Source organism: Elephas maximus, chromosome 6 (assembly GCF_024166365.1).
Source record: "Elephas maximus indicus isolate mEleMax1 chromosome 6, mEleMax1 primary haplotype, whole genome shotgun sequence".
Taxonomy (NCBI): Eukaryota; Metazoa; Chordata; class Mammalia; order Proboscidea; family Elephantidae; genus Elephas; species Elephas maximus.
The window spans coordinates 76,369,524-76,388,111 of record NC_064824.1 but is presented as its reverse complement, the minus strand read 5'-3'; the positions used below and the strand labels follow the sequence as shown (position 1 = coordinate 76,388,111).

Sequence of the window (18,588 nt, the reverse complement as noted above, 5' to 3'; positions counted from 1 at the left end):
ACTCAGTTCCTCAGGGAGCTGAATGTGTCAATGAAGCTTCCATGACCTTGCCTTGATCAAGTTGTGCTGACTTTCCCTAGAAGGCATTATTATTATACTGACAGTAAACAAACCTGTCCTTTGCTGCAGAGGGAGACAGTATCCTTATCTTCCAAGGCATCCTTGAAAAGTCAGTGCCTCTGCTTGCAAGATGTACACAAGGGACCCATAGAAATAGTCACCAAAACTGGGTTACATGTGTGTATGCATTTGTCAAAATTTAAGACTTACACTTAAGATTTGTGCAATTCACTGTAATTTTTCCTCAAAAAACAAAACCCCCAAACCCTGTAAAACAAACAAAATCAAGTGTGAACAAACTGAGGACAGGTAAGGGGAATTCTTTTGTTCTGGTGAATCCTTTGAAAGTGGTGAGTGATAGGCTTCAGAGGCTGCTGCCTTATTTAAGTGGCCCACTTTACTTCTTCAAACTATACCATAATTAGACTAACCTACATATAAAAAAAAAAAAAATTTTTTTTTTTTTTACATAAGAGCAAGGAAGTCATCTGTTTTTTTCCTTCTCACCATTGTGTTCCTGACACCCAGTACACAAGTGCTCAATATATTTCGAGTAATGTTCTACAACAAAGCTAAAAAAAGGAGCTAACACTTTGACCCAGAAACTACCAAACCATCACCTCTTTATCCTGCCATCTGTTCTTTTCTCTCTTGCTGTCTTCACTTCCTCTCATCTCAATTATACTTTTCCTTCCATCCCACCCTCAAGGGGCCATACAATAGGATAAAATGATCTCTTCATTCCTAATAAACAGAACATGGTTGAACTAGTATATGAACTTAGGTGATGCCCAAGTCATACTCCATAGATGAAAATGTGGCATCTAAACAAGTATTCATAAATATGGACTTGTTTACAGAATCTCTGCTGTAGGAGACATATGATGACGTTAAACGTATTTTTTAAAGGCAAAAACAGGAAGCCTTTGTGCTATAATCCAAATGAATAAACATTTTGTGTCTTTTATGTGTAAGGTGCATAGCTGGGTTTGAGGTGGTTACAAAGATAAATAAGGTGTAGCCTTTGCTCACAAAAGCTTACAATCTAGTGGGATAATCTTTTTAGATATTTTATTATTATAAAAGACATGTTCACCAAGGAAAAATGGGCAATGATGAAAAACAAATACACATTTTGACTTCTCAAACTTTCTAGCTGAAAACAATTAAAAATCACATTATATGCAATTTTGTACCCTGCTTATTTTCACTGAACAGCCATTTTTTCCATACTACCCATAGTTCTTGAAGGATTTGTTGTTACATAATATTCAGTTGGGTTGTCAGTGTTTCTATAATCTCAACGTTGTTAGTTGCTGCTGAGTTAATTTCAACTCATGGCGACCCCATGTGTGCAGAGTAGAAATGCTCCATAGGGTTTTCAAGGCTGTGACCTTTTGGAAGCAGATCACTAGACCCGTCCTCTGAGGTGCTTCTCGTGGGTTTGAACCACCAATGCCAACTTCTTGGCTAGTAGTTGAGTGCTTAACTGTTTATGCCACTCAGGGAACCAAATTTCTACTATAGCTATTTAGTGTAGTGGTTGAGTGTGGTCTTGGATTACTGCCTGAATCTGAAACCCAGCTTCCCTGTTTGATGGCTATGTAACCTTAGTCAAGTGACTCTCTCTGAATGCATTTCCACTTCCCTTTCTATAAAACAGGAATGATAGTACTTACCTCATTGGGTTGTGGAGATGTATGTAAAACAATTAGCCCAGAGCCTAGCAAATATTAAGGGCTCAATAAATTTAGTTATCTAAGCAGTTTTAGCAATTGCCTCATCAATGCCCATTTCATGCCTTACTCATTATATAGCGATCATGTAGCTGGGGGGAGAATAGACACTGATTTATTTATAGAAATCAGGCCAATCCTATCTGTCCAGCTAGTAATTGTTTCAAGTAAACCAGTCATCATCCAAACAATTCGTAGGATTTGTATGGTTACAGGAATGGACAAGTAACCAATTTGGGCAAACAGATCTCATTGTGGTCCTATTAAGATATGTATTACGGTATTTTTTTCCTGTAACGTGTGAATTACTCAAAGGATAAACCCTACATGATGATGGTGTAGTGTTCTTTTAACATATTATTTACATTTTTTAATGTTTTACTTAGATTTGTTTGCATCCATATTCATGGGTGAAAGATCTATACCTTTGATTTTGTCTTCATTAAATTTTGCTGCTAGGGTAAAGTAAATTATGCAAAATGGATTGTGTATATTCCACCTTTTTATGTCTACAGGGAAAAAAAAACCTATATACCACAGGAATAATGTGCTTCTCAAAAGACTGGAAGAATGCATAAAATGATAAGGGGTCATCTGAGGAGATACAACTCATTGATTATATGAAATTTTTCTTTGGTTACTACATGTTCAGGTTTTTTAACTCTTGAGTAGATTTTCTAAACTTGTTTATTGAACATTTCATAAAATTTGTTCAAATTAAAATAAAATTGAGGCTAACATTTATTTTTAAGTCTCCTCTATGTTTCAACACCTTTATTATTTCTGTTCTTGATTTAAAAAAAGAATACATTTGCCAGCAGGGTCGTCTATTTACTTTTTTCTAATTAGTCTTATGTTTATGCTACTTTTGTTTCTTGTGTTGCATGTTGAACATTCATTTTCCCTGTTTTTATGTAATAATGGCTGTGAATTTGACTTTCAGCACACCACCCTCTACTGTTTTGCCATTCTTTTCACTCTATTTCAAATTTTTTTTTTTGACAAAATAGCTGCTTGAAAGAGGGTTGCTTTTATTTTCCAGATGACTGTGCTTTATTATCTAGTTGTATTACCTTGTGGTTAAGGCACAGGGTCTGTACAACTTCTGCTCTTTAAAAAGTGTTACAGGGGAAAGGTCAGGCTCTGAGAATTACTATCAGCTCTTTTTTTTTTTTTTTTCTTTTACAGTCCACTCAGGTGCTGATGTATATGCAGACATTAGACCCATTTCATTTCTCCACGAATCCAAGAAGGCCAATCAGATCTATGCATAGGGTAAAAGAGGGCAAGTGATTTCTCTGCAATAAGACCAAAGTTGTTAGGACAAAAAGGCTGGAAAGAATGTTTCCAGTTTTTTTTTTAAATTATTATTATTATAGGCCACTGTCTCTGCCTCATACTTTCTCTCTTAAACTGCATTCTGAGATATTTTTTGTGTTATGTGTTCATGACAGAATTTGATTTAATGGTGAGTTTCGTGGAAAAAGCAAGCCATTCCATTCTGTTTTTAAATCTAAATTATATTAACCCTTTAACAGAATTTAAGCAGTTTAAACTGTTTTGGTCTTAAGGGCTTTTTTCTTTTAACTTGTGTCCTTACACTATTTTAGTCTTTTCTAGGATTTGGACAGTAGACATTCCATGATTAATTTTATTATTAACCACCTTAACAAATCTCAAAAAGATTGTTAAACTTATATTTAACTGTCAAAGTAAAAAAAAAAGAATAAAAAGTTTTAATTTTTTTTTACGAAAGATAATTTATCCCTCACCTCACCCTCCCCCAACCCCCCCCCCCCCAAAAAAAACTGCCTTCTCTTCTTGGTCTTCATTAACTTAATCTGGGACTATAAACCCCATTAAAATTTTTTGGAATAGATTAAGCCATACAATAAATCTCAATTTAACAATCACATTTACAACAATTATCTTTATTATCCTCATAGTTTCACTGACTTCAGTACTCACCAACTGGTCTTTCTCATTCTTTTATTCTTAATTTTGATTCATCTTGGTAGTCTCATAATTATATTCAAGTAATTTTGTCAAGAAATGGTAAAGGAGTAGTATGCTGCATATCACAAAATGTCTGTTACCTTCACAACTTGGATGAGTGGTGAAATCTTGAACTACAACAACTCTATAGACTTTGCTTCATTCCAGCTGGCATTTAATGTGTACTAGAGGACCTTCAGACTTGAGCTCTTTTCAGATCAACAAGGTTTCTTCTATTAAAACTGATTATTGTTTCATTTGTTTTGTCATCTTCTTTGAGAACACCTATTATTCAAAGAAATCTCTGTGATCAGTCATTTTTATCTGTGCGTCTTCCCTTACTGAAGGTGCTGGTTTATTTTAACTTATTTAAGCTGCAGAATCTCTTAAAGGAAAGCTTATTAGGCACAACATGTAACACTGATGAAGGCAGATCTGTTCTGATTGACAGACAAGGAGAGACACCTCCACATGTCCCTTCTGGGCTCATGTGAACCCCTAGGGTTCTGAAAAGCAGTTTGACATTCATAGTTTTTCATCACGGATTAGATTTTCTTCAGGGCTATTACTATTTACTGCTCCTGAAACAAAATTCAATTTAGCTTCTCACCTTTTTTTCTAGTCCCTGACTCCTACCTCGCCCTCGTCATTAAAATGCCCTCTTACACCACAACAGGAGGCGAAGCAGATGTTTTCTAATATTTCCTGTTATACATCCATTGGAAGAATAAAGAAAGCCCTTACTTCTAAATGCCTCAGGGCATTGCTCCTCTCACACTGCAGAACTGGCACATAAAATTTGCTGATTTTTTCTTTGCTCATCAAGAAACAAAAACTTTAAAGTTCTTGATACAGCAAAATACATAAACCACAGGGGGAAAAAACCCTTGCCGTCGAGTCTATTTTGACTCATAGTGATGCCATAGGACAAAGGAGAACTGTCCCATTAGGGTTTCCAAGGAGCAGCTTGGTGGATTCAAACTTCAACCTTTTGGTTGGCAGCCGAACTCTTAACTACTGTGCCACTGGGGCTCCACTACACAGAGTACAGTTCAGAAAGGTATCATAAAGTGAACACCAACCACCCTGGTCAAGAGATTATCAGATTATATTATAAGCTCCCTTTATGCCCGCCTTCCCACTCTATTATGCCCGAAAGGGAAGGTCTGCTTGTTTTTGAAATTTCTATGAATGGAAATCATAAAACACATTTTATTTTTGGCTTGGCTTCTTTTGCTCAACATTATGTTTGTGAGATTCATCCAAACTGTTGTATGTAGCAAAAGTGAGTTCATTTCCTTGCTGCACAGTATCCCATTACATGCATTCTATTGATGGACACTGGGATCATTTGCAATTTGAAGCTACTGTAATGCCGCTAAGAATATTCTGGTATGTCTTTTGGTACACATCTCTGTTGGATATATGCCTAGAAATGGAATTGCTGAAGGTATACAAATGTCCAACTTTTGTAGATACTGTCAAACATTTTCCAAAGTAACTGGGCAATTTACACGTCCCACCAGCAGTTCATGACAGTTCCTGTTGCTCCATACCCTCACCAACACTTGGTATTGTCGATTTTTAAATTTTTGCTGTTCTTACAGGTGTGAGGGTATGGTATTGCAGTTTTCATTTGTATTTCCTTGATAACTAATTTGGTTGAACACCTGTTTTGAAGATTCTTAAACTTATATTTAAATATTAAAGTAAAAAAGAATTTCTTTATAAAAAATAAGGAATTTACCTAACATTCCTCTGCCCTTTCTCCATCAAAAAAAAGAAAGTGCCATCCCTTTGTGGTATTCTTTTGTGCATGACTGTTTAAATCTCCTACCCATTTAATTACTCATTTCTGAATGAGGATAGATTTATCTAAGGCAATTTCAGGGGAAATGTCAGGCTCTGAGGATTGTTATCAGCTAGCTCTTTTATAGTCCACTGAGGAGATGATGCAATCCAACAGGTGGTCACCAAATTTAGACCCACTTCATTCCTCTAGGAAATCCAAGGAGGCCCATCAGATCTAGGCTTAGGGTACAACCCATAAACAACAGAGTAAAGGATTTTCTTGCAATAAGACCAATGTTCTTAGGAGAGAAGAGGCTGGAAAGAACATGTTTCAGATTTTTTTTTTTCTAAATCCTGTTTTAAGTATTTTAAAACAGCTGATGTACAGAAGCTAAGAAATCTTTCTGGGCCCCTTATGCTGCCTTTGTTACTCAGAATTGCTCTTCTAGTCAGAGGTGGGATCTCTTTTATGATCCCACCGCCCAGGTATATGCCAACTGTGGTTCTGTTGATTAAGCAAAGGCTTCAAGACACTGTAGCTTCAGTATCATCAGTGAAGTAATGCAGAATAGTCTATTATGATGGGACTCTCAGTATCTGTCTCAGATTATTGGTAGAGCCTTCTCATATGTAATGTTGTTGTTCTTTGGTGCCGTCGAGTCGGTTCTGAACCTATGCACAATAGAATGAAACACTGACAGGTCCTGTGCCATCCTTACAATCGTTGTTATGCTTGAGCTCATTGTTGCAGCCACTGTCTCAATCCACCCCATTGAGGGTCTTGCTTTTTTCCGCTGACCCTGTACTTTGCCAAGCATGGCGTCCTTCTCCAGAGACTGATCCCTCCTGACAACATGTCCAAAGGACACAGTCTCGCCATCCTTGCTTCTAAGGAGCATTCTGGTTGTACTTCTTCCAAGACAGATTTGTTCGTTCTTTTGGCAGTCCATGGTATATTCAGTATTCTTTGCCAACACCACAATTCAAAGGCGTCAGTTCTTCTTCAGTCTTCCCTATTCATTGTCCAGCTTTCACATGCATATGATGCAATTGAAAACACCATGGCTTGGGTCAGGTGCACCTTAGTCTTCAAGGTGACATCTTTGCTCTTCAACACTTTAAAGAGGTCCTTTGCAGATTTACCCAATGCAATGTGTCTTTTCATTCCTTGACTGCTGCTTCCATGGCTGTTGATTGTGGATCCAAGTGGAATGAAATCCTTGAAAACTTCAATCCTTTCTCTGTTTATCATGATGTTGCTCATTGGTCCAGTTATGAGGATTTTTATTTTATGTTGAGGTGCAATCCAGAAGGCTGTGGTCTTTGATCTTCATTAGTAAGTGCTTCAAGTCCTTTTCACTTTCAGCAAGCAAGGTTGTGTCACCTGCATAACACCGGTTGTTAATGAGTCTTCCTCCAATCCTGATGCCCCGTTCTGCTTCATATAGTCCAGCTTCTTGTATTATTTGTTCAGCATACAGATTGAATAGGTATGGTGAAATAATACAACCCTGACGCACATCTTTCCTGACTTGAAACCAATCAGTATCCCCTTGTTCTGTCTGAACAACTGTCTCTCGATCTATGTAAAGGTTCCTCATGAGTACAATTACATGTTCTAGAATTCCCATTCTTCGTAATGTTATCCATAATTTGTTATGATCCACACAGTCGAATGTCTTTGCATAGCCAATAAAACACAGGTAAACATCTTTCTGGTATTCTCTGCTTTCAGCCAGGATCCATCTGATAGCAGCAATATTCCTGGTTCCACGTCTTCTTCTGAAACCAGCCTGAAATTTCTGGCAGTTCCCTGTCAATATACTGCTGCAGCCATTTCTGAATGATCTTCAGCAAAATTTTGCTTGCGTGTGATATTAACGATATTGTTCTATAATTTCCACATGCGGTTGGATCACCTTTCTTGGGAATAGGCATAAATATAGATCTCTTCCTGTCAGTTGGCCAGGAAGCTGTCTTCCCTATTTCTTGGCATAGATGAGTGAGTGCTAAAACCTGGGAAGCTAAGGTACCATCTTGCTTTACTGACAAGTCACTTGATATGAAATCTGAGTCAGTCACTTAAAAAACAAAAAAAAAACTCCTTTGTACTTTATTTAGTAGAAATCCCTTCTCATTTCCACTATTCTTACGTAAGTTTCTATGACTGATATTTTTTTCTATTTGAATGTTTTCATGGGTTTTTCTGTAGACAAATAGATATTTGTATTTACACAAATAATTATTACCAATCTTATTTTCTAGATGAGAAAACAGGTCCACAGAGGCAATGTGGCTAACACGTATGAAACTTGCTTTTGGGGAACTGAATGCTAAAAATATCGACAAGATCTAGAAAACATGACAAATTTCTATGTTACAAGTGACTGAAAGCTATTAAATGGAAGCTGGGTATCCCAGGTACATTGCTAATCTTTCAATATGATGTAAAGGAGATCTAATTCCATTCTTTTTCATGAAATATTTCTTCTGAGTTATTGTAGTGAAGCAAGACTGAGGTAGGTGATAGATGGGACTACATTTCAGTGCCTGGTATAGGCTCCTTATTGCCTAACATTTCTGTATTTAGAGTAAAAGTGGGAAGAAATGAGCTCTGTTAGGAATTTCTCTTGATAGGTTTAAGCCAAGATCATACCTAATGGTAGATCAGCCCTGGCAAGAGTTTCTGATGATCAAGCAAGATAAAAGTTGTCTCTTCTGGCATACTCTTTTTTGTCTAGTTGTTATAATCTTGACATTGCCAAGCAGGTCAGCCTGTCTAGTGCCCTCAGAAACTACTGCAGAATTCTCTTAAAGCCAGTCCTACAAGTAAAAAATTATCTCCTTTCTCACCTTCCCTAAAACATCACATTGGCACTTGTATTTCTTAAGTTATCCTAATGTACAGATGTGGAAAGAGAAGAAAGTCTTTTGTGTCAATGGAGCAACGATGTAAGAATGCAAAACCAACTTCTCCTAGAGTCAAAAACTAACACAACAGGCAGATCTTCTACTAAATTCCATAAAAACCATTGGTGTGGAGTTGATTCCAACTCATAGTGGCCCTTAAAGTCAGAGTAGAACTGCCCCATAGGGTTTCCAAGGCAATCTTTACAGAAGCAGACTGCCTCATCTTTCTTCCACAGAGCGGCTGGTGGATTCAAACTGCCAACCTTTCAGTTAGCAGTGGAGGGCTTAATTAGCAGACATCAGATGACTTCAAAGTAGCTGACTTCAATTCCCTTCTTTTAGCATTAAAAAACTAACAAACCCCAAAGAACTTTGTGCTATTGAATACTGTGATATGTGTATTGGTAATTCTGGAAAATAATATAAGAACAAAAAAATCAGTTAATTGCAGCATCATTTACCTACAAAATCAGACACGGAGATAGAGGAACGAGAATTCAATAAGTAGAGACTCATAGGATTATCTGAGTAAGCACTTTGGTGGCCCTACTGTGCTCAATATTCTGTTCCATTTTTATGGAAAAAAGTCCTTGCCTGTCCATGCAACTCTTGATTCTTGTATTTCACATATAAATAATTTTATTAAAAGTCTTCTGCTGCCTTCCTTCCACCGTTTCTGCAGCAATATGGTCAGATTGGCAGTCTCTATGGATGCTAAATTTTGCAGTCTTGGTTAACATGTGGGTTAGCTAGCTCACATGAACCTTACCACCCAGATATTGGCTACAATTCATTTTAGCCATAACCAACCGGTTGCCATCAAGTCAATTCTGGCTTATGAAAATTTCATGTGTGTCAGAATAGAACTGTACTTCAGAGTTTTTCTTTTTTTTTTTTTAGTTTTGGTGAAAATATTCACACCAAAAGCATCGCCAACTCAACAGTTTTCCATGGGTGATTTTTCAGAACTAGACCACCAGGCCTTTCTTCTGAGGCACCTTTGGATGGACTTGAACCACTAACCTTTTGGTTAGCAGCTGAGCACTTTAACCATCTGCACGATAGTCAGAGTTCCCTTTTCCTGTGATAACCACTCAACTATATTTTTACAAGGCCTGGTAACTTTCTTAAAACATAGCGGGGACTGCGTTTTCTCCTGAGGACAAGTTTTAACTTATATGAAGTCAAAGTGTGGTTACTGTAATGAATAAACTGTAACTTCACATTTTAATTAAATATTTCTGATCCCCTAGCAATACCATACCTTCAGTTCCCAGGATCCATGTATTCTTGAGTTACTGTTTCTAGAAAAGGAAATAATGCAATCCATTTATTAGAATTCAGATATTAAAATGGAATTTACCTAATAAGGATGACCTCCATTTTTCCTCTTTATTAAAATCACATATAAAAATAATTGCTATACCTCTGGTTGAAGACTATAAAATATTTGTTTTCGCTCTCACTGATTTTTAGTTTTATATATTTATTAAAGTTAGTTATGGAAAGTTAAAATGCACCCATGTATCAACAGATTTTTGAGTGCACCAAAAGAGCATTCATTTTATAAGAGAATTCACTTTAGGATTACAAGAACACCCACATATAGATATATTTCTGTACCCTTTTGATTATTCTATTCCAACTTTTTAAACATTGTTGATAACATCTCCTCCATGCTTGTCATTTAAGAATATAATTTAACTTTGAGGATGAATAATATAATGTACTTTAAGATCAATGTAAATAAGAAATAAAATTAGGTGGCAGCTTTAAATGACTGCTAAAACAATCCTCACCTTTTAAAAACATCAAAAATACTGCTAACATGAAAAAGCCGGCCTTTATTTTGTTATTAGTGAGGCTGCTTGTGTTTTTCTACATCTTAATGCAATTCATATTTAAAGACACTAAACTGAAGGAAAAGTGAATGCTTAATGATAAAAAATTCTAGAAGACTTGAAAACTTCTCAGTGCCTTACTTTTATACAATCCAACCTAAGTTTAACCTACAGAATCTCTTTAGGCCAGTGTATTGCAAAGTGAATGTCACTGACCGCCCATCACAACAACTAAAGGAGCTTACTGAAAAATCTGCACTCTGGGGCCCACCCCAAGCCTGCAGAATCAGCATATCTGTATTATAAACGAAACCCAAACTGATTCTTGTACATACCAAAGTTTAAGAACCACTGCTTCAGGCAATACAAATCTTTCATTTAAGGCATGGTGCCTTAAATAACATTGAAATGCTGTATTTCACTGTTTTTGAATAGCAAGGTTTATCACCATCTAGTGGTAAAATCCCTTACTTCTATTTTTCACTATTTCATTAATTTTGGGTAGGATTCCAAATGAAATAGAACAAAGTTCAGAAAAATTTAAAATTTCAGAGTAATAATTTCCTTAGTATTTTTCATTAACTTTTAACCTAAAGTAGGATAAAAAAGCCTGAAAAATAAAATGGTAAATAAAATCATACCAGACCATATGGATGAAAAAATACACATATTCTGGAAGAATCTTACCTAAAAGATACTCCTCAGAATACCAGCACCCTGTTAGTAGTGCTCCTCTAAAAACACATTTCATAAAAAAAAAAAAAATTTATTTTTATTTTTTATAGGTCAAATAAAATTGAAAACAGTGCATACTATGGCTCTCTCTTACAGACTCATGTTGTTCACTGCCACAGTTATGGCTCTGAGAAGTTCCATGGCCAAGAAACCTGTGCAACTAACATTAACTGAACATTTTCTAAATGTATCTGACCATGAAATTTTTTCTTCCTGAACAGTCATCAACTCCTCTCAAGACCCTAGTATTTCCAGTAACACGGTTTGGGAGATGATGCTCTAGAAGCTGTTTTTGACACCTGTAATAGATCCATACAAAACCCGAGTCAATGAATTTACAAGAAAGTTTTGATCAGGTCTTATTTTAAATGTTATGTATTACCTGAACCACATACTGAAGAGTTTACTGACTAGTACTGTTTATCATCTTTTTTAAAAATTAAGGAACTATTGTTGTTGTTAGGTACTATTGAGTCAGTTCCAACTCATAGTGACCCTATAGGACAGAGCAGAACCGTCCCATAGGGTTTCCAAGGAGCAACTGGTAGATTTGAACTGCCAACCTTTTGGTTAGCAGCTGAGCTCTTAACCACTATGCCACAGGGGCTCCAAGAAACTATATATCTAATAAAAACTCACTAAGTCAACAGTTTTAATAACTGACATATGTAGAACATCTAAATATCCACATATTATGTTTATTTTCAATGCATTTGAGAAATAAATGTTTAGGTGAAGACGTAAGCACTAGTTTGATGTTTTTTCTCAGGTTCCAGAACTTCTTCGTTTTAAGAAAAATGTGACATTCTGGCTCTTAAAAAGTTTTAGGGATCAACTTCAACAGACAGCAAAGCATCTAAGACTAAATATTTGAGATTAAAATTAAATGCACAGTGAAGCATTATTCATTGAGGCATGTAACTGGAAGAAAGAACATAAAACAGAAGATTGCACTGAAAAATCAAAGAAGTGCTTTGTAGGCTGAAAGGTATTATACAAGTCTCTTTAGAGCTTATATGAGGGACTAGAGGATATAAACCTGTATAAGGAACCTTAATAAAATTACAGCTGTTTGCTGACAATGGCTGGGCGATCTTAAATGCAGGAAATGCTGGAGAAATGGGGATTATATAATCTGAACAGAAAATTTATAGAAGGCAGGAGGTTATGTGATGGCTACCATGTGAAGGATTCAACTTCTATATGGCCCAGTGAAAAACTTAAGAGGGTGAAAACTGAACAGAATCAGATTTTATCTCAATTATGAAGATTAAGCAAAGATGCAATGGACTCTTGTAGAAAGTAGTGTTCCCTGCCTATTAACTGTTACTTTTGCACTGTTTAATGAGCTGGTGGGAATATTTTTGAGGAAATTCAAGCATTACTTGGGTGACAGAGGTAGACGATTTTTAAAGCATAATTAAACTCCCATCTGTGAAATTTGAATTATGGATGCAGTAAATGAGTTTGGGCTGAATAAATCTATCTGTTGCTAATTAATTTTCATTTCTCCTGATTAAGGTTTTTGATTTTTAAAGAGAATTTGCTTTTATTTTTAAATATGTCGTTTGGCCCAAAGAAAGATACTTGGTTCAATTATTATTCACTAAGTCCTACTACCTGGGAAGACAGGAGTGGATTTTCTTACTGAAATTTACTAAAATTACTGATTCAAAAAAAGGATTAAATTTTTCAGTGGAAGGATGTCCCAGCATGAAATACTCTACTATGTTAAGTGAATTTAATCTTTCACTATTTTTAGTTTAACTCAGAATGCGACAGGCATAATGAAATAATTAAATGATGTTTTAACAATTGTATACCATAAATACCTTTTTTAAGGTGCCATGTGTTTGATTTAGATGCGCCATTTCTGATATATATTGTTTACCTCAAGAGCTGACAAATTTTTTTCTTAGGTTTTTAAAATATAAGCGGAATAGGTTCCTAATGAAAATTTTAGTCTTTAACTTTGAAATTATTATCTCTTATCCTAGTATGTCTTGAAAATTGTTTACATGTTATATTTTTGCAGTGGTTACTATACTTCTGTGTTTATAAGGGAAAAACATCCACCCCCAAAACCTCTGTGATTTATTGAAACTTATTATAAACTATAACTTTTCATTTTTTCACTTTTATCACTACTGCTTTATAATCTTGAAAGGTCTTTAGAAAATTACCAACAAATTTTGGTATAACTATAAAAATACAGAATAAAAACATTTCTAATGATTTGTCTTTTGGATCTTCTTCTCAGAGTACGTGTAAGTAGCTAATCTGCATGTGCAGACTGAGAAGCAATTACCGTATTTTATTGAATCTAAGATGCAGATGACTGAAAGAAACACATTTATGTTCTACTAAGAAAGAAGGCTGTTAATTACACTATGACACACAATTGATAAAGCTGTTTCCAATTTCAGAGGCATTAAAATGTAAGAATGTGCATCTCAAAATCAATGAAATACATCATTTAGTCATATTCTAAACAATGTCTATTAAATTTTTTCATTCTCATCTTTCACATAAATAAGGCATGACTTAGTTAAGCAAAGAAAACTTTATTTATGCTACACATAAACAACATATTGTTCTATGAAACAACTACTATATTAGTTTAGCATTAATGTGTGGATTAGAAAATACATGTCAGCAATCCCTGCTCCCCAGACAAAACAATGTTGTGCACAGACTATCAGGTTATATGAAAAAAAAAAGCTGTCAACTGTCCACAGGGAGTGCGTCCAGTCACATTTTCAGTCAGTCAGCTGAGGACTATGTCATTATTTAGTCTCTGTTCTGCAGAAAGAACACAACAGAAGTATGAAAATCATCACCTGAAAGGAAAAGAACTATTGTATATAGTATTCCTAACATTTCCTAATTGTTCCTTCATTTCAATATAACTGATGTCATCTGCTTACTTAATCATAAATGCCCCCAGATAAGCAAAACCAAACTTAGAAAAGACGATGCAAGCAGGTACTGAATTTCTAGAGGGAAAACACTGTGAATTATTACAAAATCAGAATGCTTTGAAACACTAAAACTTCTATTTTCCTCTAATTGAAAAAGAAATGTATTTTGTACATCAGACCCAACTCCTTAGAAGAGAGCTTAATTACTTTCAAAGCTATATTTTTAGGCCAGTTTCTTCTTCTATTTCCTAGGTGTGGCTTACTTTAATCCTAGACTCATTCTTCAGAGACAAAAGGAACCAAGGCTTCATGAGCTATGTTTATGTCCTCTTGAAATTAGAGAAGCAAACAAAAAAGTGTACCCCTAAAAAATTTCAGCTGTCAAAATAATATAAAATTTGGGAATGTCTTTCATACTATTCTTGGAAACTTAATACAAGATACTGATATAATGTACCAACAAAGGAGAAGAATCTCATTATGGAGTCCACGGTAAATGTATCTGCAGCAAAATAACAAAATCATGCTGCTGTTAGAAAACATTTAAAAACAGTATTGCTAGTTATAGTCTACCCAAATCACCATACCGAACTACTCTGACCTTACTCTATTCTTGCCTTGAGTACGTGTAACAGTTCAATAACGGAAAAGTGACAGATATACACCTTCATGACTAGCCATGCTGAAGAATGTATATTTCCTCTAACATGGTAAAATGGATGAATGTGTATCGCTTTTAAGGGGGAAAAAGTGGTACTAAAAACATTAGCTCTCACAGAACCACTGGCTGTGAGGTAGTTTTTTTTATCATTGTTGCTGTGTGCCGTCAAGTCGATTCCCACTCATAGCAACATGTCAGAGCAGAACTGCCCCATAGGGTTTTCTAGGCTGAAGCCCAGTGGCACAGTGGTTAAGAGTTCGGCTGCTAATCAAAAGGTCAGTAGTTCGAATCCACCAGCTGTTCCTTGGAAACTCTATAGAACAGTTCTACTTTGTCCTATAGGGTCACTATGAGTTGGAATCAACTTGATAGCAATGAGTTTGGTTTTTCATCTTTACTGAAGCAGACTGCCACATATTTCTCCCTCGGAGCTGCTGGTGGGTTCAAAATGCTGAACTTTCAGTTAGCAGCTGAGCACTTAACCACTGTGCCACCAGGGCTCCTTTTTATATTGTTAAACTTTGAGTTTCTGACCATTCAGACTGCATTATATTGGATGAGATGACATTTCAAAGGTTTCACTGAAGCTATCAATGAAAATGTTTTATCTTAAACTTGCAAAGCATTTTCCATTTTACAAGCGATTTTTTTCATCTACTTTCTCTCAATAACCCTACGAAAAAACCGGATCTCAAAAGGGTGAAGAGACCACCCCAAACACGATCAGTGGCAGAGCTGGGATTTCAATCCAGACCTTCTGATCTTAAGTCCAATATTCTTTTTACTATGTAAACAGTCATTACTAAAGGCTCAGAGTCATTTATACATTTTTCATACTAAAAAGTCGGTATTATTGTCCTTTTTTAAGGACAGAGATTCTTTTAACAAAAGCAAGAATTAACTTTTACCTATATATTCAAATATTCAGACAGAACTAAACATACTCTTGTATGTTATTTTAGAGCACAAACTGTCTAAATAGAACTTAGTTCTTAACATTTTATTCATAAACACTAAAAACTGCTTTGTTACAAGAAGGACTTGCTAATTCTTTTTCACTGGTGATTTACTATTTCTCGGATTAAATTACTAACAATGTATGGAGTAATGGGAGTGATATCTATCATTAAATAAAATGTTTTTAAATTAGAATTCTTCATAATGGACCCAGTGGGCGCTTCTTACTGCCAACTGCCTTCTCTGGAGGAGGAACTGATCATAATCACCTAAGCTGCTTTATTAGAAGATGGTCATCAGAAGTTAAGGCCTGAGCCAATCTATTCTGACACTTGAGCTCACAAAAAGGGTCAGAAGGAAAACCTGGAGTGAAGAAAGACAGACTTTCAAGCCAGTCACTTCAAACTGAACTGAAAGTACCTGCCAGCTGCTACAATTTGATCTGTAGTGGACTTGGGAAGGAGGAAAACTTCAGCTTTCCTTGAAACTCAGAACTGATTTAGAAAATAAAAAGTCGAAAGAGCTGAACATTTCTAACTTTCAAGAATGTTTCCCCAAACCACAGAAATATAAACTGTTATAAAAAAAAGAAATTTAAGTTTTGATTTTTGAAGATCAATAAAAGAAAAAGAAATTCATATGGCTGTATGTATCACTATACAGAATAGGCAGCAGAATTTCTGATAAATTGTCAGGGTTATTTTTTTAATATATATATGTACATATGTATATACACACACAAAAATATTTTCTGAATGTATAGTTTTAAGGCACAAACTCACAAACGTTAAGTCCAGAAAAATACCAACATTAGGTTCAAAAGGTCTGAAAAATATATATTATCTGATATTACTCATTAGGCATTTTATTAGTGAGAAGCCAAAATGTTCTTTATAAAGACTTTATAAATTACCTCAATTTATAACTCAAGACAAAAATCCTGCAAGTTAAAAATTCTTTAGAAATATCTTAATATTAAAGTTTAAGCAAGCACACAGTGAAAAGTCCAATTCTCAAACAAAAAAGCCATTTAACTTCATCTTCTAATTGAAATCTTATTTTACAGAATGGCATTATTTTACATTTATCCAGTAAATGTCAAAAATATTTTTAAAAGTTTAATTAAAAGAAAAAAAAAATATATATATAGAAAAATTAACCCAAGCTGTAGCTTTCTCAGCAAAGTTTTAAGCCAAAGTACTTCCATGGACTACTAAATCCCTAAGACGAAAGCTCATAATTAGTGCTCATACATACTCCTCTTGCTATACTATTTAGCCAGTGCTTTTTATTCAGAAAAAGGACTTACCTCAAGAATCAGTATGTTCTTTGCCGTTTGTTAGATTCTTCTCTTGGGGAATCTGCTAGCATAACTTTAAGCCTGACCCCATTCAGGATCTTTCCATGTAAAGTTGTAATGGCATCATTAGCACTTATTCTATCTGCATACTTGGCATACCCCACATTTTTTCCTGACACAAGGTAAACTTCGATCAGGTTACCGAAACGACTGAAAGAAAGTCAAAAATCAACTGAAATTGATAAATACAGCTGAACAAGCCTAAAACTTGGCGTACATTCTTGGTTCCTTTTTCACCCCTCTCCCAACATCCAACCACTAATTCATGCCAATATTACTTCTTAAATATCTCCTCAGTAAATTTCTCTCCATTCTCACACAGGCTTCTTTCCTCATTCAGGCTATCATTATTTTTTCCTTATATTATTCTAATGCCTTCTTCACTAGTTTCCCTGACCACTGGGCTTGTCCCTCTCAAATCCATTCTCCATACTGTCTTCTGAGAGTGATTTTTCTAAAATACAAATATAATAATTTACTCCCTAAAAATCCCTTTAGCAGCTCCCCATTGCCTCCAGAGAAAGGACAAACTCCTTCATATAGCTTGTAGGCCTGTCTTGATTGATATGGTCCTTGCCTTCTCCAGCTTCATCTTTTCTCACAATCTCTTAAATTCCATATTTTAATGGCCTCCTTTCTCTGGCAGGAATAACCACCCACACCTCTGGTTTCTTCCCTGGTTAAATTATTTTTATTCTTCAGGTCTCCATGTACAACTTGCTTTTTTCAGGAAGCCTTCTGAAAGTTTTCAAGTGAGGTGCCCCCCAAGTATCCCATAGCTTGTATGGGGGCAGTTCAACTCTGTCCTATAGGGTTGCTGTGAATTGGAATTGACTCGATGGCAATGGGTATGCGATATATTCCTTATCATAGCACCAATCTCACTAGGCTGTAACTTCCTGTCTACTTGGCTATCTCCTGTGTGAGATAAGCTCTGAAGAAGGCCATGACTATAATATCTTGTTTACATAGTGTTTTATTCACGTATCTGTAGCACTTAGCACAGTTCATGGCACAGCGAAGTTCAATATATAAATTAAACGAATCAATTAAATAAAGGTCAAATACTTGAACTACATCCCTGATTGTTTTTCCAGCTCCTATCTTTCTAACTCGCTACCATTGTTGTAAGGTAAAAGCGACAAAGATCAAAAAAGAAAAAGTTAGAGTTTTATCAAAAACAGAAATGAACAAGCACCTTTCCCTACATTTTAACCTATTATATACTTTCCCATAGTCATGTAATTGCTTATTCAATGTGATTATAAATATCCCAAGGGCAGAGCCTACTCCCCACAACATCCAAATACCAAACAAAAAACCAAACCCATTGCCGTTGAGTTGATTTCAACTCATAGGGACCCTACAGAAACCTCCCCATAGGGTTTCCAAGGAGTGGCTGGTGGATTTCAACGGCCAACCTTCTGGTTAGCAGCCACACCAGGGTTTCAGCATCCAAACAGTACTGACAAAATATAAGATACTTAATAAATACTGTTCAGGTGAGTTACAACTAGAAAGGAAAAGGTATGTGAAAAAAATTCTAGTGGACAAACAGGCTAATGCAGTTTTATCTTCTCTAAAGAGCCAAATCATTTGCCCATTTCATGCATGTAGCTTA

General features: G+C 35.6%; 2 protein-coding genes across 2 annotated transcripts in view; one reads left to right on the top strand and one right to left on the bottom strand.

Annotated features, from left to right (window-relative positions):
* PDE11A (phosphodiesterase 11A) overlaps positions 1-18,588 on the top strand; it is a 600,047-nt gene that overhangs the window by 60,066 nt on the left and 521,393 nt on the right. The window lies entirely within an intron of this gene.
* RBM45 (RNA binding motif protein 45) overlaps positions 3,611-18,588 on the bottom strand; it is a 31,757-nt gene continuing 16,779 nt past the window's right edge. Inside the window, exons 9-10 of the mRNA XM_049887543.1 lie at positions 16,917-17,117; positions 3,611-13,870 (exon numbers count right to left, since the gene is read on the bottom strand). Of these exons, the coding sequence (XP_049743500.1) occupies positions 16,925-17,117 (193 nt within the window). The 3' untranslated portion in view covers positions 3,611-13,870; positions 16,917-16,924. The remainder of the gene's footprint in view (positions 13,871-16,916; positions 17,118-18,588) is intronic.